This window comes from Anolis carolinensis, chromosome 2, assembly GCF_035594765.1.
Source record: "Anolis carolinensis isolate JA03-04 chromosome 2, rAnoCar3.1.pri, whole genome shotgun sequence".
In the NCBI taxonomy this organism is placed as follows: Eukaryota; Metazoa; Chordata; class Lepidosauria; order Squamata; family Dactyloidae; genus Anolis; species Anolis carolinensis.
Genome location: NC_085842.1, coordinates 242,137,699 through 242,160,516, shown reverse-complemented (window position 1 = coordinate 242,160,516; position 22,818 = coordinate 242,137,699). Strand labels below are relative to the sequence as shown.

Genomic DNA, 22,818 nt, shown 5'->3' with positions numbered 1-22,818 from the left:
GTGGTTGGTTTCTTGGAAGGATGGCATCTGGACGAGGGCATGCTTCTTCAGGCTGCTAACATATTCAGTATTCCCTTCAATATTTCTCTCTGTTTTTCCAATTGGAGAAAAAGTAAATATTCATCAAACCCCATAAGTGACATTAATGAACAGCTAAGTCACACTACAGGTGGCATTTTCAGTTGATAATAGAAATATTCCTTTTAACTTCATCTCCTACTTTCTCCATCTTCCAGTTAATCAGTGCAGTGGGCCTGGAAAATTCAGGTGTAGAAGCGGGGAGTGCATAGATTCCAGTAAAGTGTGCAACCAGAAACAGGACTGCAAAGACTGGAGTGATGAACCTCTCAAACAATGCAGTAAGTAATAGGTAAACCTGATAGGATTGTTGGCACCTGTGAGCTATTCCTCTGCCTGGTTTGGGTCTACTTTGGTTTTTTCTGGTTAACTCCCATGTTTGAGGCGAGTGCTTTAGATATTAGTGAATTAAATTCAGCAATACCAGACCTTCTGCATCCATTTTATAACCCACCAGTAAAGCAATATACCAGCTCAAGCAGTGATATAGAGTTCACTAATGTGGTCACATTAGTATCCCAAAACTGTCTCAAGTCTCCACTTTTTATTTTAAACATCAGTATAATGTCTCCTTTTGGAAAATATCTGTCACACACTCCCAAGTGCATAAAATAAGTCTAAAATACTGAGTGGTTTTTTTCGTGTCAGTAGTGATTTGAGAAACTGCAAGTCGTTTCTGGTGTGAGAGAATTGACATTGCTCAGGGTACGCCCGGATGTTTGATGTTTTACTATCTTTATGGGAGGCTTCTCTCATGTCCCCACATGTGGAGCTGGAGCTGATAGAGGGAACTCACTCATTCTCCCTAGATTTGAACTGCCGACCTGTCAGTGAGCAGTCCTGCTGGCACAAGGGTTGCGCCACAGGGGGCTCCAGGCTGAGTGGTAATTCTAATTCTTTCTTCCAGACATAAATGAATGCTTGGTAAACAATGGAGGCTGCTCCCATATCTGCAAAGACTTGGTTATTGGCTTTGAATGCGATTGTCCTGCTGGCTTCCAGCTGATAGACAGAAAAACATGTGGAGGTAAACATGCTGAAGCAGGATTAGAGTCACTGAAACCTAGCTTTATATTGGAATGTTGTACTAAGTGCCTCTTCTTTTCTAGACATTGATGAATGCCAGAATCCTGGTATCTGCAGTCAAATCTGCATCAACACAAAACTGGGATACAAATGTGAATGTAGCCGTGGCTACCGAATGGACGCTCAAACTGGAGTATGCAAAGCAATTGGTGAGTAATTTGAGTTGTATTGTTTTGTTGTCCAGATTCTGTCTCTTGAAAGCCTTTACCAAGTCTAAACTGGTCGCTTTTTAAAGGTACAGTAGAGTCTCACTTATCCAACATTCACTTATCCAATGTTCTGGATTATCCAACGCATTTTTGTAGTCAATGTTTTCAATACATCATGATATTTTGGTGCTAAATTTGTAAATACAGTAATTACTACATAGTATTACTGCATACTGAACTACATTTTATGTCAAATTTGTTGTCTAACATGATGTATTGGTGCTTCATTTGTAAAATCACAATCTAAATTGATGTTTAATAGGCTTTTCCTTATTATCCAACATATTTGCTTATCCAACATTCTGCCGGCCCGTTTATGTTGGATAAGTGAGACTCTACTGTACTTGAAGGTTTGTAGTAGTGCACTTCCTGGTGTTTGACTCTGAAGGTTAATCAGTCAGCATTTCATCTTTTCAAATACATAATACCCACAAGGAGACCTGAGCACTTGAATTATGGAGAAGGGCTGCTATAATACCCATCAATTCAGGAATAATCAGAGTTTGAAAACCTTTCAGACTACAGAGCCCCAAATCTCTTCTCCAGGGTTGCCAGGGGATTCTAGGAATTGTCATAAAGAGTGATACTTACCTTCTGGAAACAAGGCCTACTTATATCCAAGGAGTCTGCTTTCAGTCTGCTTATATTTAGCTTTAAGGTTTGCTTTGTAGTGTAATTGTATTGATTTCTTTCAGGAGGAGAACCAAGCCTGCTCTTCACTAATCACTGGAACATCAGGCAGTTTGCTTTGGAAAGACAGGACTACACACAGCTAGTAGGAGGCCTGAGAAATGTTGTTGCTCTGGGTGCTGACATGGTTGAGCGCAGAGTCATCTGGGCTGATGCTGGACGAAATGGTATCTTCAGGTAAATGGAGTCTACCTTGTGTTGTAATGGGCAGTAGAACTTCAAAGTGTTAGGCATCTCCATAAAAATTATAAACTTCATGAAAACTGTGTTGATCACCAATTATTCCTTTAACATATAGCTCATACCTTGTATGCTATGGTGTTTCTTAACCCAAGCAAGTATGGTTAATCAAAAGTCAAACCTAGTTTGTGTTCCTGTGAATGCTGTGAGAAGTTTGTTAGGTGTTGTCTACCTGGTTTTGTACAGACATAAGAGACCTCTCTGCTTGTTCAACACTTGGTAGAGAACTTACCACTTCCATTTTTTCTTGGCCCTACAGAAAAAGTGGCTGGTGTTGTGAAGAAGGATCCCAGTCACTAAAATGTTGTAATTGTCACAGTCTGCTAGCCACTAGCAATCAATACTCTTGACCATGCCCTTAATACCGACACTGACAGTGTTTATGGTCCATTAAATTGGTATTCTCCATTGTGTTGACCTTCAGGACAGCTTTCCAAAGCATCACTAAAATAAAATACTAATAGTAGTTTGCACTACTTTGTTATCAACTGCTGTTCTATCTGCCAAGTGTCTTGAGTGCTGTTTGTGCCCCTCGACCCAGTGAATGTGGAAGGATATACTTGTCTAAACTTGCTAAGTCAGACTTGATGGACACAGTAATGTCTTAGAAGTATGGGTGTTGAACACAATCTGAAGCTAAGCTTCTAGATGAGATGTATGGTGCTCTTTATGTAGATGGATTACACTTCTCACTATCCTTAGTCATTGTTGGCTAGGATTGATGGAAGTTGCAGAGCAGCAACATTTGTAGGGCTTCAAGTTTCCCGCTACTCCCTTTTCTAGACATATTTGAATCCAGGATTAACTTTTAGCCAAAACTGACATGTTTTAATGTCTATACAGTATTCTTAAAAAGATGAATGTGCCTCTACTTGAGACAACATTTAATGAATCTTTTTCCCTAGTGCCTTCCTTACTTCTAGTAACAGTCCAGGACGGCATTGGCAAATTGTAGACAATGTGCAGAATCCTTCAGGAATTGCTGTTGACTGGATTTACGAGAACATCTACTGGACTGATTCTTCTCTTAAGTCCATATCTGTGGCTACTCTTAATGGTACAAAGTGGACGGTCCTTTTTAACACTAACTTAACAGAGCCAGCCTCAATTGCTGTGGATCCAATTTCTGGGTAAGGATATATATGCATGTGTTCATGCACAGAAGTGTCTTTTAGGTGTCTTCATGTTGAAGTAGTAGGACTGTCTTGCACAAATGTACTGTATTCCTGAAAGGGATCCAGTGCTGCAATTAGAGCCATTTGATACCACTTTGAGAAACATGGTTCTGAGAAATTCTGGATATGTAGTTTGGTGAGGCAATTAGAATTCTCCACTTTGCTTGAACTGTATCACTAGAGTTCTGTAATTTCCAAGTACTTGAAAGTGCAAATTCTAGTGTTCCATATGATGGAGCTATGGTTGTTGCAGTGGCATCAAAGTGCTTTAACTCAGTAGTATGGAGATATATATATATATCTGGAATTAGATCAGCATTGGCAGCACTGAAAGGTTAAACCCACATGTTTGAGCTTGTGTTGAGAGAACCACCTCTTGGAAATTGCTGAGGATTGCACAGCCTAGCAATCCTAGAACAAGACATTGTTGCCAAACATCAGCTCCAGTATTACCACTTGTTATGCAGAGAGCCCCTGGTGGTGCAGTGGATTAAACTACTGAGATGCTGAATTTGCTGACAAAGGTCGGCAGTTGAATCCAGGTTGAGCTCCTGCTGTTAGACGCAGCTTCTGCCAACCTAGCAGTTCGAAAACATGCAAATGTGAGTAGATCAGTAGGTACCGCTCTAGCAGGAAGGTAACAGATCTCCATGCACTTATGCCGGCCACATGACCTTGGAGGTGTCTATAGACAACACTGGCTCTTCCACCTAGAAATGGAGGTGAGCACCACCACCCCAGAGTCGGACATGACTAGACTTAATGTCAAGGGGAAACCTTTACCTTTATGCAGGCTACGTTTTCTGGGAGTTGCAGTCTAACAACATCTGGAGGGCCACAGTTGTCCAGCTTTCCTAGAGTGAAAGCCTGTTTAACAAAACAATGAAAGAAGTGTTGACAGATAACAGAAATTGTGTTTGGTTGCCGGTTGAAGTTATTATTTATTGCTACAATGTTGTTGTTTTTATTCTGTTTTTATACTGTGAATTGCATGTGAGCCAGCCCGAGTCCCCCAGGGGAGATGGTGGCAAGATATAAAAATAAAGTTGTTGTTGTTGTTGCTGTTGTTATTGACCAAAAATGCATGGGTAGAATTTACTCCAGGAAGAATTTCTAGTAACCAGTGTTTGGGAAATTGCCAGTGTTTGTGGTATACCCCATGTGAGTATTTTAGCAATAACTGTGGGGCAGAGAACACACTGTTATTCATGAGCTATAATGAAAAAGATCTGACCTTCATGGAATAAACTTGTTCAAAGAGTGCACCTAATGGTAGTTCCTTGTTCAAGCAATTTTTCCTCAGAAGGGAAACCAAAATCAAACAGCAGGGCTGAAAAATCAAAAGCAGTAATAGTGTAGGAGCTGAGGAAGAAACATGCATTGAAGGAGGAAAACAAGCAGACTTGTGACAGCTCTTACCTGGTTTCTCTTACAGCTTCATGTATTGGTCTGATTGGGGTGAACCAGCCAAAATTGAAAAAGCAGGGATGAATGGACTTGACAGGCAGCCACTTGTGACAACAGATATTGAGAGGCCCAGTGGAATTGCACTAGGTACGTTCAATTTTTTTTGTACTACATTGAAATTCCCTACTTAAGGAATTCTTGAAGTTTCTGATTTAGTTGAGACGATGCCTTAAGGATATGAAAGCACTTCTATGATGAGAGACCTCCCATCAGAACTCAAGATTAAGACCAGTCATTTCCCTCCCATCCTTGAGCAAGCCACTTCCCAGCTTTGGTGTGTTTAGCATGCTTCCATCATGGTTCTCAAACCCTTTCTATACTGCCATATATTCCAGGATCTGATCCCAGATTATCTTCTTTAACCTGGATTATATGAGTCTCCACTGCCAGATAATCTGGGATAAGAAAATAATCTGGGATCAAATCCTGGGATATAGGGGCAGTACAGAAGGGGACTCCGTATTCCTTGCCATGTGTTTCTGATGATGATGGAACTTTTGGTTTGATTCCATTTTCTTCTGGCTTTCATTGCCCGTTACATAGCCAAGGATGCTGCTTTAGAGCTTTTCCAGACACCCAGGCAATACGGTACAATAAAGGAAAACTGCATGCTCTTGTCAAAACTTCATTCCAATCTAAGTGTATTAATATCTCTTTTTAGATCTGGTGAAGAATCGTCTCTACTGGGTTGATGCTAAGCTCCATAAGCTTTCCAGTGTGGATTTGAATGGCCAAGATCGCAGAATTATATTGCATTCTCATGAATTCCTTGCTCATCCTCTTGGTTTGACAATATTTGAGGTAAGGATTAAAACTCCCAGTTGGAAAGAGGGGGAGGGGGTTGTTGTTGTAGGGTTCTTCTTACTGCTTAAAAAGCTATCCTTTAAAAATGTCATAATTCCTTGTGTTATTATAACAAAATTAGTTACTAAAAAAAGGGTATTGACAATTAACTTGTTTTTGACTAATTAAAATCTTTACTCTGAAATTTCATGATTGGTAGGCCTGACCAAGACAACTGAATAGTAACAGCAGCTCATTGAGACTTACTATTCTGATATGATTGAACCCAATTTTAATCATTTGCTCCTTGATATTTTGTTAGCATGCCCGTGAGTAATGTCGCACTCTGAAATGATATTACTTTGACTCCTAGGACACTGTCTATTGGACTGATGGGGTAAATGAAGCAATATACACTGCAAATAAGTTCACAGGAGCGGATCTGGCGACAGTAGTAAATAACCTGTATGATGCTCGGGGCATCATTGTGTTTCATGAACTTGTACAACCATCAGGTAAGGGCTAGATAGCATGTCATCCTGTCAGAACCATCTTTAGATTGTATGATACAGTTGAGGGGAAGTATATTGCCTAAACCAGGGGTGGTCAGACTTCAGGCCACTGGGGTCTATTTTTTTACTAGAACCAAAATATAATGCCACCAAAAACTGATTCAAAAGGCAATACTGTACATTGTAAACCCAAGAATTGAGTCTAAAGATTTATTTTGAGTGGCTAAGCTAAAAATACACACAGTTGTTCCACAGAGATCAACCTTTGTTTATTCAATATATGTTCAATTTTACAATAAAAATTAATATTCAGGCATTGTATTGTTGCCGTTATTGAACAATTCTTAATCATAGGTTATATTGGTAATGTCATTCCACTATTTTATAAAATTGTTATCATTAGCATATCATAAAGTGGTGGGTATTTTCCTCTCATCCTGTGCACCCTTGATCTCCTCCAAAGGACTACAAAACCTATTTCATTTTTTGAGAGGGGACACAATAAGCAAGGAGGAGAAAATCCCATTCCGCTTCCAAACTTCCAGCAGCACTGTGTTGAATTTAAATCTGCATTCCTTGTAGACCTGTCATCTATTAGTACATCCAGCTTTCTGCTTATCCCAAGCCTAAAGTCCCTAAAGAAACAAAACATCAGGAAGCTTACATTTTCCAGATTATTGAATTTGGCATCCCACTCCTGGTCTGTATAACCTTGCAAGTGGATTACAGATGTTGGCAAGTGCCAAGGTGGCCTTCAGGATCCTACAGTAGGTTGATGGAGGGAAGGGAGAGCCCTTTTTCTGGCCAACACATGTTGGTTTATGCTGCTCCTAGGAGGATCTCCAGGAAAAGATCTGAGCTAGGAAGTTAAGAAAAAAAAAACACTGGGGACATCCTTGGCAGCAATAACTTTGTCTGGCAAATGGACCATAGATTGTCTGTGACAGTCCAATTCCCAAGGCTAAGCTACATGTTTGAAAATGTCTCCCTTCAGGCATCAACTGGTGCGAAGAAGACAACATGAAGAATGGAGGCTGTGAATATCTGTGCCTGCCTGCTCCCAAGATAAATGACCGTTCCCCCAAATATACTTGCATCTGCCCAGATGGAGATACACTGCAAAATAACGGCTTGAGATGCAGAGGTACCACTCATATGCTTTCTGATGTACTGAAAAGCAAGCTCAGAATCTATGCCTTGCCATCCCATGCAAAAACATATTTTGATATGTTTGGGTTTTTATCATTAAACAGCATTCTGATTGCCTGGCTTCTCCATATCCATGGACATCATATGATTTAAGTGGACATACAAGCAAGCCAAATATCAGTCTGATCTAATTACTAACAGTATTTAACAATTAAATAAACCATAAAAGAATGCTTCCCCTGTCATGAGTTTGCTAGTTCACATTGGATGAATGGCTACCTCTGCCTTATCTCCCCATTTGGAGAATAAAGTAATCCTAATCTAAATGGGACAGTCATCCATTTTAGATAAAATAGCAATCCAAAGTCCTGGACTCTGTTCCAGATGAATATGTTAGCACACAAGCCTATGGCAGAGTAATAGCTTTTAGGTATTCTGTATGCAGAATACCTGAAAGCTATTACTCTGCCATATTGCAGCTTTATACCATATTAATCAGCTAATTTCTGTGTCCTAGACTCTATCCCTATATTTTCGAAGTATATTTGACTCCCATTTTACTTAAAATACCAAATCTTAAGGAGCAAAGGCAAGATTATCCGAGGCTGAATACTTTCTAACCATCTCAGAACTTATTTAATGACATCCTTAAGTTTAGGCTTCAGCTTCATACCATAGTAAATCAAACATCTTAGAAGCAAAAGCTAAGTAGACATGCATGTTCATGCTCATTTGCTATGGGTGTTGCTACCTTCCTCAAAGCAAGAACCCTGGTTCATCCAGAGCTTCAAAATGATTGATCTATAATTTCAGGTACAGGAACTGATGTGGCTAACACTGAGGCAAAAGAGAGCAGCAGAGCAGAAAAACCACCTGGACCACTTTCTGGAGGTATTGGTCCTAAGGCCATGGCAGGGTACAATTTGTTGGTGTAGCTGGATAATATACAATTCAGGCATCTGAAGCAGGGGTGAATGTGGCTTTTCTTTCCCTAATTCAAGGAACAGTGGGCTAATTAGCAGTTCATGTGATACCTTAAGATTCTTAAGCAACAATGAATAGGAGAGCTTGGTATGGACTGCTAAGTGTGCCATAATGACATGTTACAATTATTATTGTTTATGTTGTTTGAAGTAGCAAACATTATCTTACATGTTTATTGCAATGAATACAAAATACCGGTAAGAGCTTCAGTAAATAATGGTTGAAAAGCTTGCATCTGAGTCCTGTGGGAAGGTTCCTAGCTTCCTGTTGACACGTAGTCATCACTCTATAGTTTGGCCAGTGGTTCTCAACCTGTGTCCCCAGATATTTTGGCCTTCAACTCCCAGAAATCCTAACAGCTGGTAAACTGGCTGGGATATCTGGGAATTGTAGGCCAAAACATCTGGGGACCCACATGCTGAGAACTACTGGTCTAGGCAAACATATTTGGGCATGATGTTCCAATAATTTGTAAGCACCACCACAACAAAAATGCCTGCTCCTTGGGCCCGTGTGTTTGATTTCTGGTGTTATGGGGACATGGACAGAGACTCAGAACAATACCTTACAGATTGGGCAGTTTGTTATGATTAGAAGCTCTTTTCAAGATACTCGAGCCCCAAACCATTGGGGACTGGAAAGGTCAGGAAGTACTTTGAGCACAGCAATAATTGGTAACCAGTGCAGATAATTGTTCAGAAACTTCAATAAGTCAACAATAGAAACTCCAGGAAGGTTAGCATAATTCTCAGCGCTATACTTCCTTCAGTAGCAGTATCATAGAGCTCATTGTAGCTATAACTCATTTCTCCAAAAAACATGCTGCTGGCCTATAAGTGGGTATCCACTGCTGGCCTATACGTAGCTATCCAAGAATAAGGGGGACCTCAGAAGTATCCCTTAAGCTGTAACTATGATCCTTAATGAAATGACACTAATGACCTTAATGTCATACAGGATGGACATTTCTCTGTTAATTCACTTGAATCCCCAACTCATGTCCTGTCTCTGGATTACATGTTCATCCCCTACAACATCAACTGTGTCATGTACTCTTCATTTGGTAACTTGGGTTTACAAAGCTGCCCCATTCCTACTGTAAACTGTAGAGTTTCTATTCTGATTATAGTACATGGCATTACTTTACTAGTGTTGTAATGGAACTCCTTCCTTCTCTAGAGTATATATTATTTAGGCAAAACTGCACTCTGCATGTCACAGCCTTTTAGCATTTGCTCAGAGTGTACTTGGCAGTACATGAAAATGGTTTTTAAGTTATAACCTTCTCTCCGTAGGACAAAATCAGAGCAGTCTAGTGACAGAAGAGCTGTCTTATTCTCGAAGTTCTTCAGCAGCATGGGCAATTCTTCCTGTATGTAAGTATTTCCAGTGTGCCCCTCTTTCCTTCCTGTAGTACATTTTTCTGGGGGAAATAGCTCAATTAAACCTTTACTCAGAAGGTGTTTCATATGCATGTGTTAATATTTTAGATGGATAAAAGGTGTCTCAATTTCTTCTAGTATTCTTGGCAATGGTGGCAGCAGGGAGCTACTTCATGTGGCGCAACTGGCAACACAAAAACATGAAAAGCATGAATTTTGACAATCCGGTGTATTTGAAAACAACAGAAGAAGACCTCGCTATAGATATCGGCAGACACAGTGGTTCAGTGGGACATACATATCCAGCAGTAAGTAAACACTTCATGACTATGGTTAACTTCTAGCAAATGCCAGTAGAGCTCTAACATATGTCTCTAGTTCAACCTGTAGGACCCCAGATGTTTTGGCTTCTAGAAATCCTAACAGCTGGTTAACTGACTGGAATTTGTGGGAGTTATAGCCCAAAACACATGGGGACCCACAGGTTGAGAATCACTGCTCTGAATAATGCCTAAAATTTTAAAAACTTTTAGAAAGCCATAGACTCTTGTATGGTTTTTATGATCCACAGCAGGCATTGTAATCAATATAACATGTTTCTGTATCTTCAGGGAACCCAGTAAAGTTTCAAATCCCAAAATACCTTCTGTATGTTAATAGGAACAGTATAGAAATGTCCGCTAATACAAGAGGCCTAGATCCATTTAAGGTTAACTTTAGCAGCCACCATAAAAATATCTTTAACTGTTGTGGTTTCAACTTTGAAACTACAGCTCTGAAGTTCAATTGCCCATGATGGAAACCCATGGTGGGTGATCTTGGGAAGGCACATACTCTCAGCCCCTGTGGTGCATTCACCTTAGGGTCACCATATGTCCAAGGCAACTTGAAGACACGCAACAACAATAAACAGCTATTTATTAGTAGGACCTTTCCTTTGTGGGTAAAAAAGGGCAATGGAATAAATAGTTTGTAATAATGCTGTCAGACAAAATAAATGGGAAGAACTACAAGATTTCATTGGTTTGGATTACATTGTCACTATGATAAATGTTTTTCTCTCTCTTCTAAACAGATATCAGTTGTAAGCACAGATGACGATCTATCTTGAGGACTCTAGCAACCCCTTTTTTAATCTACTTGTGTTCTATACTTTTTGGATGGTAGCCAGACCAGTGGCTGAACACTTTCCTTCCCATCCTGGAAGAATGAAGACACACATGGAACAAGTTCACAAAAACATTTTCATACAAAGTTGTAACCATCTACCTACAGCAATTCAGCTTTTAATAGTTGCAACCCTTTAATAAGTATTGCCACCACTGGCCATGTATAAAGCACTTTCCAAAAAGCCATATTGAAGTAATAAGTGCTACACAAGTACTACCTTGTAAATAATTGTACAGGCCCAATTGTAAATCTTCCTGAACATAGTCTATTAAGCACTTTGGAGAGAAAAAACATTTCAATGTAAATTATTGTATAATCTTTTTTTTCAATGGTTGGGCAATGGCAATAGGAGAAAACGGGTTACTCAGATTAATTGCCAAAAATTTGTAAAACTTTAACTTTTGTATGAATTGTGAATTTGTCCTCCATGAACCACCTACAGGGGTGTGCAGAGGACAACTGCTCTGTATCAGAAACCACTGTAAATTTCAACACTGAAATTAAATTAAAGAGAAGCAAATCTATGTACATTATTTGACTTTCAGTAAGATTATGCTGACATACTTGAACATTACTATGATTATGTGTTGTCGAAGGCTTTCATAGCCGGGAATCACTGGGTTGCTGTGAGTTTTCCGGGCTGTATGGCCATGTTCCAGAAACATACTCTCCTGACATCTGTGGTGGGTATCCTCAGAGCTTGTAAGGTCTTTTGGAAACTAGGCAAGTGAGGTTTATCTGTGGTTTGTATATCTTCCACCCTGGACATTCCACAGATATATAAACCTCACTTGCCTAGTTTCCAACAGACCTCACAACCTCTGAGGATGCCTGTCATAGAAGTGGGCAAAATGTCAGGAGAGAATTCTTCTGGAATATGGCCATACAGCCCAGAAAAATCACAGCAACCCATTACTATGACTGTTAGGAGACATTTGCCTTGTTCTCAACACAACAGGAGGGGGGGAGATGTCATAGCAACAATGTCTGGAGCACCCTGTGTGCAGGTTTTGCATTTACTATATCTTATATGTACATACCTGGCTTTTTTGTACAATGTAGTAATAGAAAAACTTAATTTTATATTAGATAATGCATATGTCAAAACGAGACAAAACTCTTAACTGTCAGAAGTAATGATCCACCACTTTGTGGTGGAACCCACATGAGAAAATTGTATGCTACAAGTCATAAGATTCAACTTAGCCCTTGTCTGTCAATATAATGTGGGAAGCAAAGCCATAAATCAAGCTCTAACCTATTACTTCTAAGTTTTCCGTCCGCACTGCAACTGTGGCTTCTGATTTCAGCATTGCAGGAAAAAAGAGGGCTATCACAGGCTTGACTTTGGTTGGTGTGTACGGTCCCTCCTCCAATGCAGACTACAACTTTTCTTGTGTTGGTTTTTTTTTCAACATTGTTGTAACCATTCGCTCATCTGGTGACTGATGATTAGCCCCTCTACCCTTGGCGAGCCTATGGTAAACAGTTGATGGGATGTACTTTATGCTTTACCAGCTTGGTAGAATTTCCCGGACTTTGTGCTTTTTTCTGGAATAGCTTTTGAGAGCTCATGTTACTGTCCTGCCTTGAGACAGCAAGGCAGGGTTTTGCTGCTTCACTGACTCTCAACCATTGGAGTTGTCTCTCTGACATCTGGTTTCTTTAGACCAGACTGAGAATTCTAGATGTTGTTGGCCTGCAACTCCAGTAGTCCTAATGATCATAGACAGTTGGGAGAGCTGCAGTCTAATGATACCTAGAAGACAACACAATTACTTGCCTTAGAAAATGACCATGCTGACTTGGGGTGATGTGACGTATACCCAATGAGAAGATATCAGGTTGACTCACAAGCAGTCTTTTCTTAAATCTTAACTATCATCAAGTCTACTTCAACATAATGGTGATCCCATGAAGGAGAGACATCCAAATCCTATCAACAGCCCTACTCAGGTCTTGCAGGATCAGGGCTATGGCTTCTTTGAGTCTATTTGTGGGTTGATTTTTGTTTCCTTTCCTGCTTTTCATTTCAATCATTGTCTTTTCTAGTGAGCTGTCCTTCTTGTGACTCACTAGAAAATGTATGAGTTCAGTCATCTTGGCTTTTAGGGAGAGTTCTGGCTTGATTTCATCTAGGGCCCATTTATTTGTCTTTTTAGTAGTCCATGGCATCTGTAGAACTCTTTCCCAGCACCACAGTTTTTTACCTGTCAGCTCTCCCAATTAAACATAAAAACTGAATATACAGTGGCAAGGACAAATCTAACATTGGTATTCAATGATACATTTTTATATTGCAGAGTCTTTTCTAATTCCTTCATAGCTACTATTCCAAATTCTAGCATTCTGATTTTTAAACTGCATTTTCCATTCAAGTTAATGTCTGTGCAAGACATGGAAAATGGTGACATTTATCAATGTCTTTATTGTCTACTTTAAAGTTACATATTTTGGCAACTGTGAACCTGCCTTTGTGCTTTCTTCCTTGACTGTTTCTACAGTAATTCTTGCTGTTTTCAGTCAGTAGTAGGGAGTCACCAGCATATCCTAAATTGTTGGTGTTCCTTACTCCAATTTTCTTGCTTCATTCCTCCAAGTCTAATCCTGCTTTAATTATGATATGTTCAATACACAGGTTCAACAAATCAGGTGATAAAATGCAGCCTTGCCTTTTGATTTTCTTATGTGTAGAAGCTATATTTCTAGATAGGCAGAGAGTCTCCTAGGTATGTCAAAGCTACAGACTTTTTAAAGGTGACTTACTTGAATTCCAGATAAACTGATTAGTATTGGCCACCACATGAGAAGATTATATGAAGTCCTGCTTTCTTAGAGCATCATGCTTAAAATGCAGACAACAACAATAATAATAATAATAATAATAATAATAATAATAATAATAATAATAATAATAATAATAAACATTTTTGTACCCCCTCCATCTCCCCGAAGGGACTCAGAGCAGCTAAACAACACATAAAATAAACACACAATACAATCTATATATATAAAAATGTAATGCACATTTTTTTTGATTGAGTAAACAACAAAACCACTGAACCACATCACACCAAATTTGGCCACAAAAGACATAGTCATCCAATCTATGCCTTTCAATAAAATAAACCTAAAAAATTAAAGTCAAAATTATAGAGGACGAGGAAGAGCCGTTCTCCCCCTGGCTGCCAGTCAGAAGGGTAGGCCTCGCCCCCTTTAGGCCTCGCTCATTTCGTGTCCAAGTAGCCCCCTCAGTTGTGTTCCTCAATACTTTATTTCCCATACCACCACACTTTGCCACAGCAACGCGTGGCTGGGCACTGCTAGTACAAAATAAAACCACTAGTTTATAAGACAACAATTTGAATTCAGAACTGTGCCAATAACCTATAGTGTCATTATAGCAATATTATTCAACTTTAATTGCCATGGCAGGGAAGGTGATTTTGAATTTTTACCCAGTGCCTCCCCAAACTACAAATCCCAGGATTCATTGAAATGGAACCCTATGAGTTAAAGTGAAATAACAGTGCTGTAATTCTGTAGTGCAAATGGGCACAAGGTGAGACATGGCAGTCACTTCTTTTGCTGCCTGGAATAGCTGCCTACCCACTTTTTACATGGTCTTCAATGAATGGTTGAGAACACAGGGGTAAATGACATGCTTTACATTTGCCCACTTCATAACTCAACTGTTAACAAAGCCCTATTTAAGAACTGGATGTTTTGAGTTGACAGCTGTATTAACATTACTCTCTTTATTCTAGTTATAACCAGGCTTTTGGCTAGAATAATTCAGGCTGGTATTTTGAGAGAGATAACGTGACATGACATTTAGCTGGAGTTCTACCTAAAATGACGTCTGGTTCATGTGCTATTCGAAGTCATGCTTATGGAGTTCTTGCCCTGGTTGTTTTGTGGTGGTAATTCAGGATGCCTTTCCACTGAGTTTTGCAAGAATGGTCTAACCATCAGAGCAAGTAACACAATTGCATGCCTTGCATAGGGGAAGGCCTGACTTTAAGAGCAAAATGAAATCCTCCCACCCTTTTTTTGTAGTGCTTTTCATACAGCACTTAATGGCGCTCTGGTAGCGGGATTGACTGCGGCTGAATGTAGGAAAAAACAATGAGCTGTTCGAAGGGGTGGTTACAGTTGGGACTCATTAGCTCTTATTCACATGTTCCTTTTGTTGTTGGAATCATTTATTTTCGTAAATGGGATATCTTACCTGGTCCACATAGGCAAAAATATGTATTCATCTCCTACCTCGTGCTGTCAGAACACACAATGTTCATGAGGATATGAATACACAGAGCACATGACATGAGGATTTGAAGTGAATATGCTTCTTTTCAATGCCTGAGGGCTTGGATCCAAATGTCAAAAATGCATCTTTTACTTTGCATTTTTCTGGAAAAAATGGTTATGTGTCTGCCTCATACTCTGAGTCAGAATTGCAGGGTGGGGGCAGGTTAGTGGACAGAACAGGTTGTATCTACCTGGGTCAGGTGGTCCCCTGATCCTCCCCACCACAAAAGGTTCCTTCCCTTGTTTTTTTTACCATCCAGCCAGCATGTTGCCACCATTATTTTTAAATGTGCATATGTGCAGAGATGCACTCTTAGTGAACCATTGAACGTAGGCCCATACCCAGGATTTTGATTCAGGAGGGGCTGGGATTTTGGTTCGGGAGGGGGGGGGTGAGTCTGGGTGAGAGAGGATCTACTCTAGCAAACCTTTTGTATTGTTATCCCAATACCCCCATGCATATGGGATATATTGAGCATGGTGATCAGATCATGATATGAATAAACATAACAGTTTAAATAATAAATATAAGGCCTTCTCGCAGACCACCCTGAGAATTTGGGGGGGGGGGGGGCTGAAGCCCCTCAAGCCCCCCCCCCCCCCCCCCCGGCTACATACCTGATTGAACGTTTGCATTTAAACTCAGCATGTAATAGGTTTGCTGATACCATTTTGCGCCATGAGTGAGAGGTGTCTTGTGAAACAGAGAAGAGAGTAGGAGGAGTTTCAAATCAAGCCAGACAGACATGGATAAACCCATATCTGGGTTCACAAAGAATGGTTATGAGCCTTATTCGAGTTCCCAATGCTAGTCCCACAAACTTCCCACAAAGTGTCATCAAAAATGTCTATCTCATGCAGTTGCTCTTGGTCATGCTCTTTTTGTCCACCCATATGCGAGAATAGATATTTGCAGCAATGCAAACATAAGAGAGCAGCCATTGCCATAGCAATAGGTAGAGGAAGATACAGGGTGGGGAGACAGAGCTATCAATGGGAGAGGGAAGAGACTGAAAATATGCTGTTTAATGTCAGGTTGGTCACTATTGGCCCAGACCAGATCTGGCTACAACCTAGCTTGTGTTACGGCAGTGGTTCTCAGCCTGTGGGTCCCCAGATGTTTTGGCCTTCAACTCCCAGAAATCCTAAGAGCTAGTAAACTGGCTGGGTTGTAGGCCAAAACACTTGGGGACCCACAAGTTAAGAACCGCTGTGTTATAGAGTCCTGACTGGAAGAAGTTCTGTGTGTGCAGTGCATGCATATGTGTCATGACCAGCTGCACCCAGCAGTCTGCCTGACCTAGCTCAACCACTATTGAAGACAAACCTTCAACAGAAGTAGCTACTCACTAGCATTTGGAGTAGGCCCCTCTAGAGCAGTGGTTCTCAACCTAGGGCCCCCAGATGGTTTTGGCCTACAACTCTCAGAAATCCCAGCCAGTTTACCAGCTGTTAGGATTTCTGGGAGTTGAAGGCCAAAAACATCTGGGAATCCCAGGTTGAGAACTACTGCTCTAGAGGAAGCTGAGGCAAGCACATTAGGGCAAGCTAGCAAAGGGTTAACCATACTACCTCCTCTGGAGTTTAGGAATGAACAGACAGGGTATCACAGGACTCGGAAACTAGCTGAGAAAGAATGATCAAACAATTACTAGCTGAGATCCTAAGACAAAAGACCCCCAGTGTTGGGACTCCAGGGGCAGACAAAGTTGTGATCCTTGTCTTGGAACCTGGCTCTACTGCATCTTAATTTGTATTAAAGGACTCCTGGCTTTTGACTTCTGGATGATGACAAGTGGTATTTCTTACCATGGACTGTGACCTTGCTTTTGTTGTTTCTTTCGTCTGAAACCTGATTCTGCTACTCTTCTGACAAATGGTATTTCTGACCTTGGACCATTGACTATCTTGCCCATTTTTGTGAGTTTCTTTGAACTTGACTTTTCCCCAGAGGCTCTTGTTTATGACAAAGTGTTAGTTAATCCCTCCCAGCTTTTATACCTGGGTTTTCCATGGAGCAACAGACAAGTCCTGGGGAGGGGATGGGGGGTGGGGTGGGGAGTAAAGGTGCAGGTCTGTTGAAATTCCATCTTCCTCACCTAGTGTCTCATCCCATAGTCTACTGGGTTTGAATGTGGCCAGGATAGAATAGGAATTCTGTTGGGACACAACTTGTCCTGCTACTCATTAATCTCCCTTCCTGAATTGGCTGAATGGGTCTTGAAAATTGTGGTGGAGTCCCTTTCAGCTAGCAATACCCACATAGAGACCTATTTATCAGAAGCAGCTTAGAACTTGATGTTCCCCATGACAACCATGGATGTGTCCTAAGTAGCATCTGATACCACCCATGCTGCAGGACATGAGACAGATTAGATTGTGAGTTTTAGACTCACTGGAACTCAGATCTTCTGCAGCGATGTGGGCTGATTAAGAGATGTATGGATCTGGATTCCTGATGGCTCTTGGGGAGCTTCCTCTTGCCTTGGCAGGTGATCCTGTCAAAGTCTTGGCTGATCTCTGGAAGAAATGGTCAGGGCAGTGGACGTGACTGCTCATAAGCATCCCCTCACACAGGGTGGAACCAAGCAAGCACCCTAGTTCACCTAGGAGCTGGTGATATTGAAACAAGTCAGATGGAGACCTGAGCAACAGTAGTTTTAGACTCAAGGATGAATTCAACATATGAGATCTCATTAGGATGCTGTGGCAGTCGCAGCAGTGAAGACATCCTTCTTCACTAGCGCCATTGCATTCATGCAATGTCATCCACAGAGATTCTTGGAGTGGCCAGGGGCCTTTGGGATTCTCAGATTCACAGTTTTGCTCCTGGACTTAAATCTGAACCTGGATGCCTAGGTCTCTGCTCTGGCCAGAAGTGCATTTGCACAGTTAAAATCAGTGTGCTAGGCAGAATTCTAAATGCTAGTCTTGACTTTTAAAGCCTTAAATAGTTTGGGTCCAGACTATCTGAAAAACCATGTCTCCTTCTATAAGACAGTATGAGCAGAGGAGAAAAGAAATATAAGCCAACAAATACATAAATAATGATAAACACTGCCAGGGACAACTCTAGTATAACCTCCAATTTAATTATGCAATTACAATGACTCGCTGCATGAAAATGGTAGAGGGAATACATATGAGGGCTAAGGTAGCTTGCCAAGTTTGTATGCACCTGTCCAGGTACACATGTCATCCAATGGGAATACCAGTGGGTGGACAAGGCTATTAGATTATTTCACACAATGTGGAAATGCCTATATCAGCATACATGAAGGGAATAAAAATAAATGGTGTCACTGTAGCCCAACATAATCTGAGTTATAAGACAGGCTATAGAACCATGCTTTTACATGAAATTAATTTTGGCTGGTGAACATGTGTGGCTTGTAAAACCAATCTCACTTTGGAGTAAAGTGGATGTGTGTTGTGTGCTTCAGATGTGTTTCACAAGAGCGAATTGGAGCCAAATTATTTTGCAACAAAGTAAAAAAAAAACCTGAAACAATAGGATTTATATATGTCTTAAGCTAGTTTATTCTAAATGAAACTAGCAACTATTTATATTCTTCTCCCCCAAATATGCAGAACCACTACTGCAATGTTTCATTTGTCCTCTCTCTACGCCACAAGATCTAACTGCAAGTTACAAACTCTTAAAATCTGCAAAGTGGTCCTTTTGTTAAATTTTTACTGCTTCTTAAAAATTTCCATAGAATTAATAACCAGTTTGCTCCTGTTGATATGCTGGTATTACACTGTTGTGATATTTTGTTTAGGGGTTTTTGGTTTTTTGCCTTCTTTGTGAACGTTCCCCTTTGAAGTGCTGAATGCCTCCTGCGGATAGCCTGGTATCATGTGTAACGTTTTCTCACCTCTTCAGAAGTGTTTTTGTTTTCTCTGGCACTGGTTTCCAAAGAGATATGAGCTCCCATCCTCTACTGACATTTTATCTATTGACAACTTGCTGACACAAACAGGCATAAAATAGCAGCGCCTACACAGTTCCCTGTAGGTGGGATACATGCCTAGAACAATGTAATATACCTTCATCTCACCATCCAGATAACGTTTGTCGGTCACATAGTTCGTGCGTATCTAGAAAAAAATAGCTTGGCAGTAACAAAATTAATAGCAATGCTTAATGCAATCTGATGCTTTTAACTTTAAGCATGTCCTGTGGAGTGCATGCAGCTGATTTGTGGTGCTGGGGCTACCGATGACTTAAAAATGGAGAAAATGAATTATTGTCCGTATTTTTCTGTCTTTAAAGGCCTTAAAGGCCAGTGTCACCATGGGTTAAACCACTTAGCTGCTGAACTTGGTGACCAAAATGTCGATGGTTCAAATCTGGGGAATGGGGTGAGCTCCTACTGTTAGCCCCAGCTTCTGCCAACCTAGCAGTTCAAAAACATGCAAATGTGAATAGATCAATAGGTATTGCTCTGGCAGGAAGGTAACGGTGCTCCATGCAATCATGCCAGCCACATGACCTTGGAAGTGTCTACAGACATGGCTTTTCGGCTTAGAAATGGAGATGAGCACCAACCACCAGAGTCGGACACAACTAGACTTAATGTCAGGGGAAAATCTTTACTTAAAGGCCTTATGGAAGCAACTCCTCACAACCATCTTAAGCCTTTAAAAATCAGGAAGTGAATAGGAATGGACTTTGAGTCACTTTGAGGCATGTCCTAGGTCTTGAATGTCACCTAGAGAAGAGGAGCAAAGACATGGCAGTAACACCCCTATGCTCCCTAGAAGAGATTTGGAAACAACAACAACAGCAACAGAAACAACAACAACAGCAACAGCAACAACAGCAGCAACAGAAGGATATCTGATCCCCAAAGAAGTATGGTTCTCCAAGATATCAGGTTGAGGAGTATCTCATGCAGTCCACTAGCCTCCAATAATTCCCATCCCTACTTTAACTCCTCTTGCTCCCCATTTGTGCTATGCAAATCATCATGGGTTGGAACATTATAAGGGATGAAGAAATGCTATGGAAGAAGAAAATATCAGACAGCATTTAAGGTTATGCTGTATCCTTCTCAAAGGATGGAAAAGCAATAAAGGACTGATAGCTGGATCATTTATTTACAGTTCTATTTTCCACAATGCTTTTCTATGCCTGGGAAGACAAATGAATTTATGTCTTCCTCACCATCTGTTTTCTATTTGTTGGAAGTGCAACCATGCTTAGCAATAAAGATTCAAGAATGTCTCACAGCGGGCAGTGGTAATAGGATTAGATAGCATGAATGATCCAAAGTCTTCTCCCTCTATGGTTGCATCTGTGCTGTAGAATTAATGTGGTTTGACACCACTTTAACTGCAATGGCTCAATGCTAGGAATTCTGGCATTTGTAGTTCAGTGAGGCACCAGCTCTTTTTGACAGCGGCTAAAGACCTTGAAAAACTACAACTCTTAGGATTCCACATCATTGAGCCATGGCAGTTAAAGTGGTGTCAAACTGCATTAATTCTACTGTGTAGATGCACCTTATGTCTACTTATTCTAGGATGAAAACTGATACTCTAAGGACCATTTCTCCACATTTTTCCTGTCAGTCCCCTCTCAGCTCTTCCCTAGAATGAAATTAGAGTACACCATGTAACAAAACTTGAAAAAAAATTATGTTCCTGACTTGAAAATATTATTTCCAGTTTAATTGTTTGGTGCTTATTTTGAAAGTAGTTGTTATACTCCAGAAAATTTGCTTTTGTGGCTGTCACAAACAATCTTGAATTGGTTGAGACGCTGTTAAATATTCATTGAAAACTGTGCTGCAGAATGTCCCACATTTTTTTTGCAGTTTAATAAACTTTTCCATGTATTTATAATAGTACCAATTAGGAAATGACATTTATAATCCAGGAACAAAAATCGTGTTACATAGGGCTTTTCCACCCAGCCATATAACCCAGAATATCAAGGCAGAAAATCCCACAATATCAGCTTTGAACTGGGTTATTTGAGTCCACACTTCCATATATCCCAGTTCAAAGCAGATAATGTGGGATTTTATTCCGCTGTGTGTAAGTGGCCATAGTGTTAACACCCTGAGTGTAATTTCTATAATGAAGCTTCTGCTGCTTAATCAGTATCTACACACACTTTATCCCTGATGACTACAAATCTGCAAGTCACACTCTCTCAGCTTCAAAGGAAGGCAAAGGCAACCACCCTCTGACCAAATATTGTCAAGAAAACACTGTGAAAGATTTGCTGGAAATGTCTTGAAAGTACACAACAACATGATCATTTGTGGATTTTGTTGGGTTTCTAAAGATATGTGATGGCTAATCAGGCCATTTGTCATCATATAGAAGACTACCGGTAAGTCAAACTACACAATGCTTTACTGAATGGACTTTCTGAAACTGGATGTACTATCCCAACCTGACCATCTGTTGCCACATTAAAAGTGGCGTGAAGAGCAAAAGCTGCTCTCGGGAAAACCTTTGCTTGTGACAGGATTTAAAAATCGGCAGCAATTCGCCAGGCTTTTGCTAATGTGCTGCTTTTGAGTGCATGCCTGGATTTGGGCTCGGGAAGGTTGCAGTGGTGGTTGTACTAAATATAGCCTTCCTTTTTTGCTCAAGAAATCTGTGGCTGAAGCAGGCAGGCGTTGCCATCTGGGAGTTTGTAAAATAAGTGTTTACTCATGTATCTCCACCGGTATTATTAATCCCACCCTGTGGGGTATCCAGGAGATATCTTGGCACTGTTTCAGCTGACTACTGATGAAGGTTTGTGGATCATTGATGATCTAGGAAGTTGCATTTAATCTTTTAGATACTATTCAAAATTTAGAGCATTAAAACATTTTGTCACAGAGGAGAAACCATAACAGAGTTAGGACAAGTTACTTTTCTCATCTATACACAATGAGCAGAATCAAAGAGAAGCCTACTCTGCTGACATTGTCTCCAGTGTTTTCTCCCCACCCACTTCCTTTAGCAGATGCTTCAACCATCTGAGGCATATACTTAAGGTGAGTGGGTGGGCTACAAGCAAAATGGGCAATTTTTGTTTTCTGCTCCCAGAAGTTGTTCTGTCAATGGAAGGGCTTCACTGAATTCCATTCAAACTTTTCAGGATTGATCCATGTGTGCGCGGGCATGCTTTCAAGCTGCCTGTCTCCTTATGGCAAGCCTATCAAGTTTGTGGGGTTTCATATGCAAGGGGTACAGTACAACTCCCATATCCATGTGGGATAGGATTCCAGAATTAGTGTGGGTATACAAGACCATAGATAATAGTGAACCCTTTTATTTTCAATGAGATTGATGAATGAACTACTAAGAAAAGAATGTAACTTGCACAGAATGCCATAAGTGTATAAGGACCTCATCACACTAGAGTTTGGATCCACTTTAAATCCACTTTAGGGAGGGGCCTTTAAACAGCTCAGCCAGACAGGTCCTGGGCCTCACCAAACTACAAACCCCAGAATTCTGCTGGAAGCAGAAACCGGATCTAAAGTGGATCCATTCTCTGGTGTAATGAGGCACTAAGTGAAACCATGGATAAATTCAATCACAAATATCACTTCTACTGATGTGACACCTC

At 40.6% G+C, this 22,818-nt stretch overlaps 1 protein-coding gene across 2 annotated transcripts in view; it reads left to right on the top strand.

Annotated features, from left to right (window-relative positions):
- Positions 1 to 11,449, top strand: part of vldlr (very low density lipoprotein receptor) — a 30,775-nt gene extending 19,326 nt beyond the window's left edge. The window contains exons 7-19 of one of the 2 annotated variants that reach the window (XM_008103326.3): positions 237 to 359; positions 986 to 1,105; positions 1,188 to 1,313; positions 2,069 to 2,240; positions 3,209 to 3,433; positions 4,914 to 5,032; positions 5,607 to 5,746; positions 6,102 to 6,243; positions 7,235 to 7,384; positions 8,203 to 8,280; positions 9,669 to 9,749; positions 9,894 to 10,063; positions 10,831 to 11,449. In XM_008103326.3, the coding sequence (XP_008101533.1) occupies positions 237 to 359; positions 986 to 1,105; positions 1,188 to 1,313; positions 2,069 to 2,240; positions 3,209 to 3,433; positions 4,914 to 5,032; positions 5,607 to 5,746; positions 6,102 to 6,243; positions 7,235 to 7,384; positions 8,203 to 8,280; positions 9,669 to 9,749; positions 9,894 to 10,063; positions 10,831 to 10,866 (1,682 nt within the window). In that variant the 3' untranslated portion in view covers positions 10,867 to 11,449. The remainder of the gene's footprint in view (positions 1 to 236; positions 360 to 985; positions 1,106 to 1,187; positions 1,314 to 2,068; positions 2,241 to 3,208; positions 3,434 to 4,913; positions 5,033 to 5,606; positions 5,747 to 6,101; positions 6,244 to 7,234; positions 7,385 to 8,202; positions 8,281 to 9,668; positions 9,750 to 9,893; positions 10,064 to 10,830) is intronic. The other variant, XM_003216555.4, reaches the window with a different exon arrangement.
- Positions 11,450 to 22,818: the final 11,369 nt, after the last annotated feature.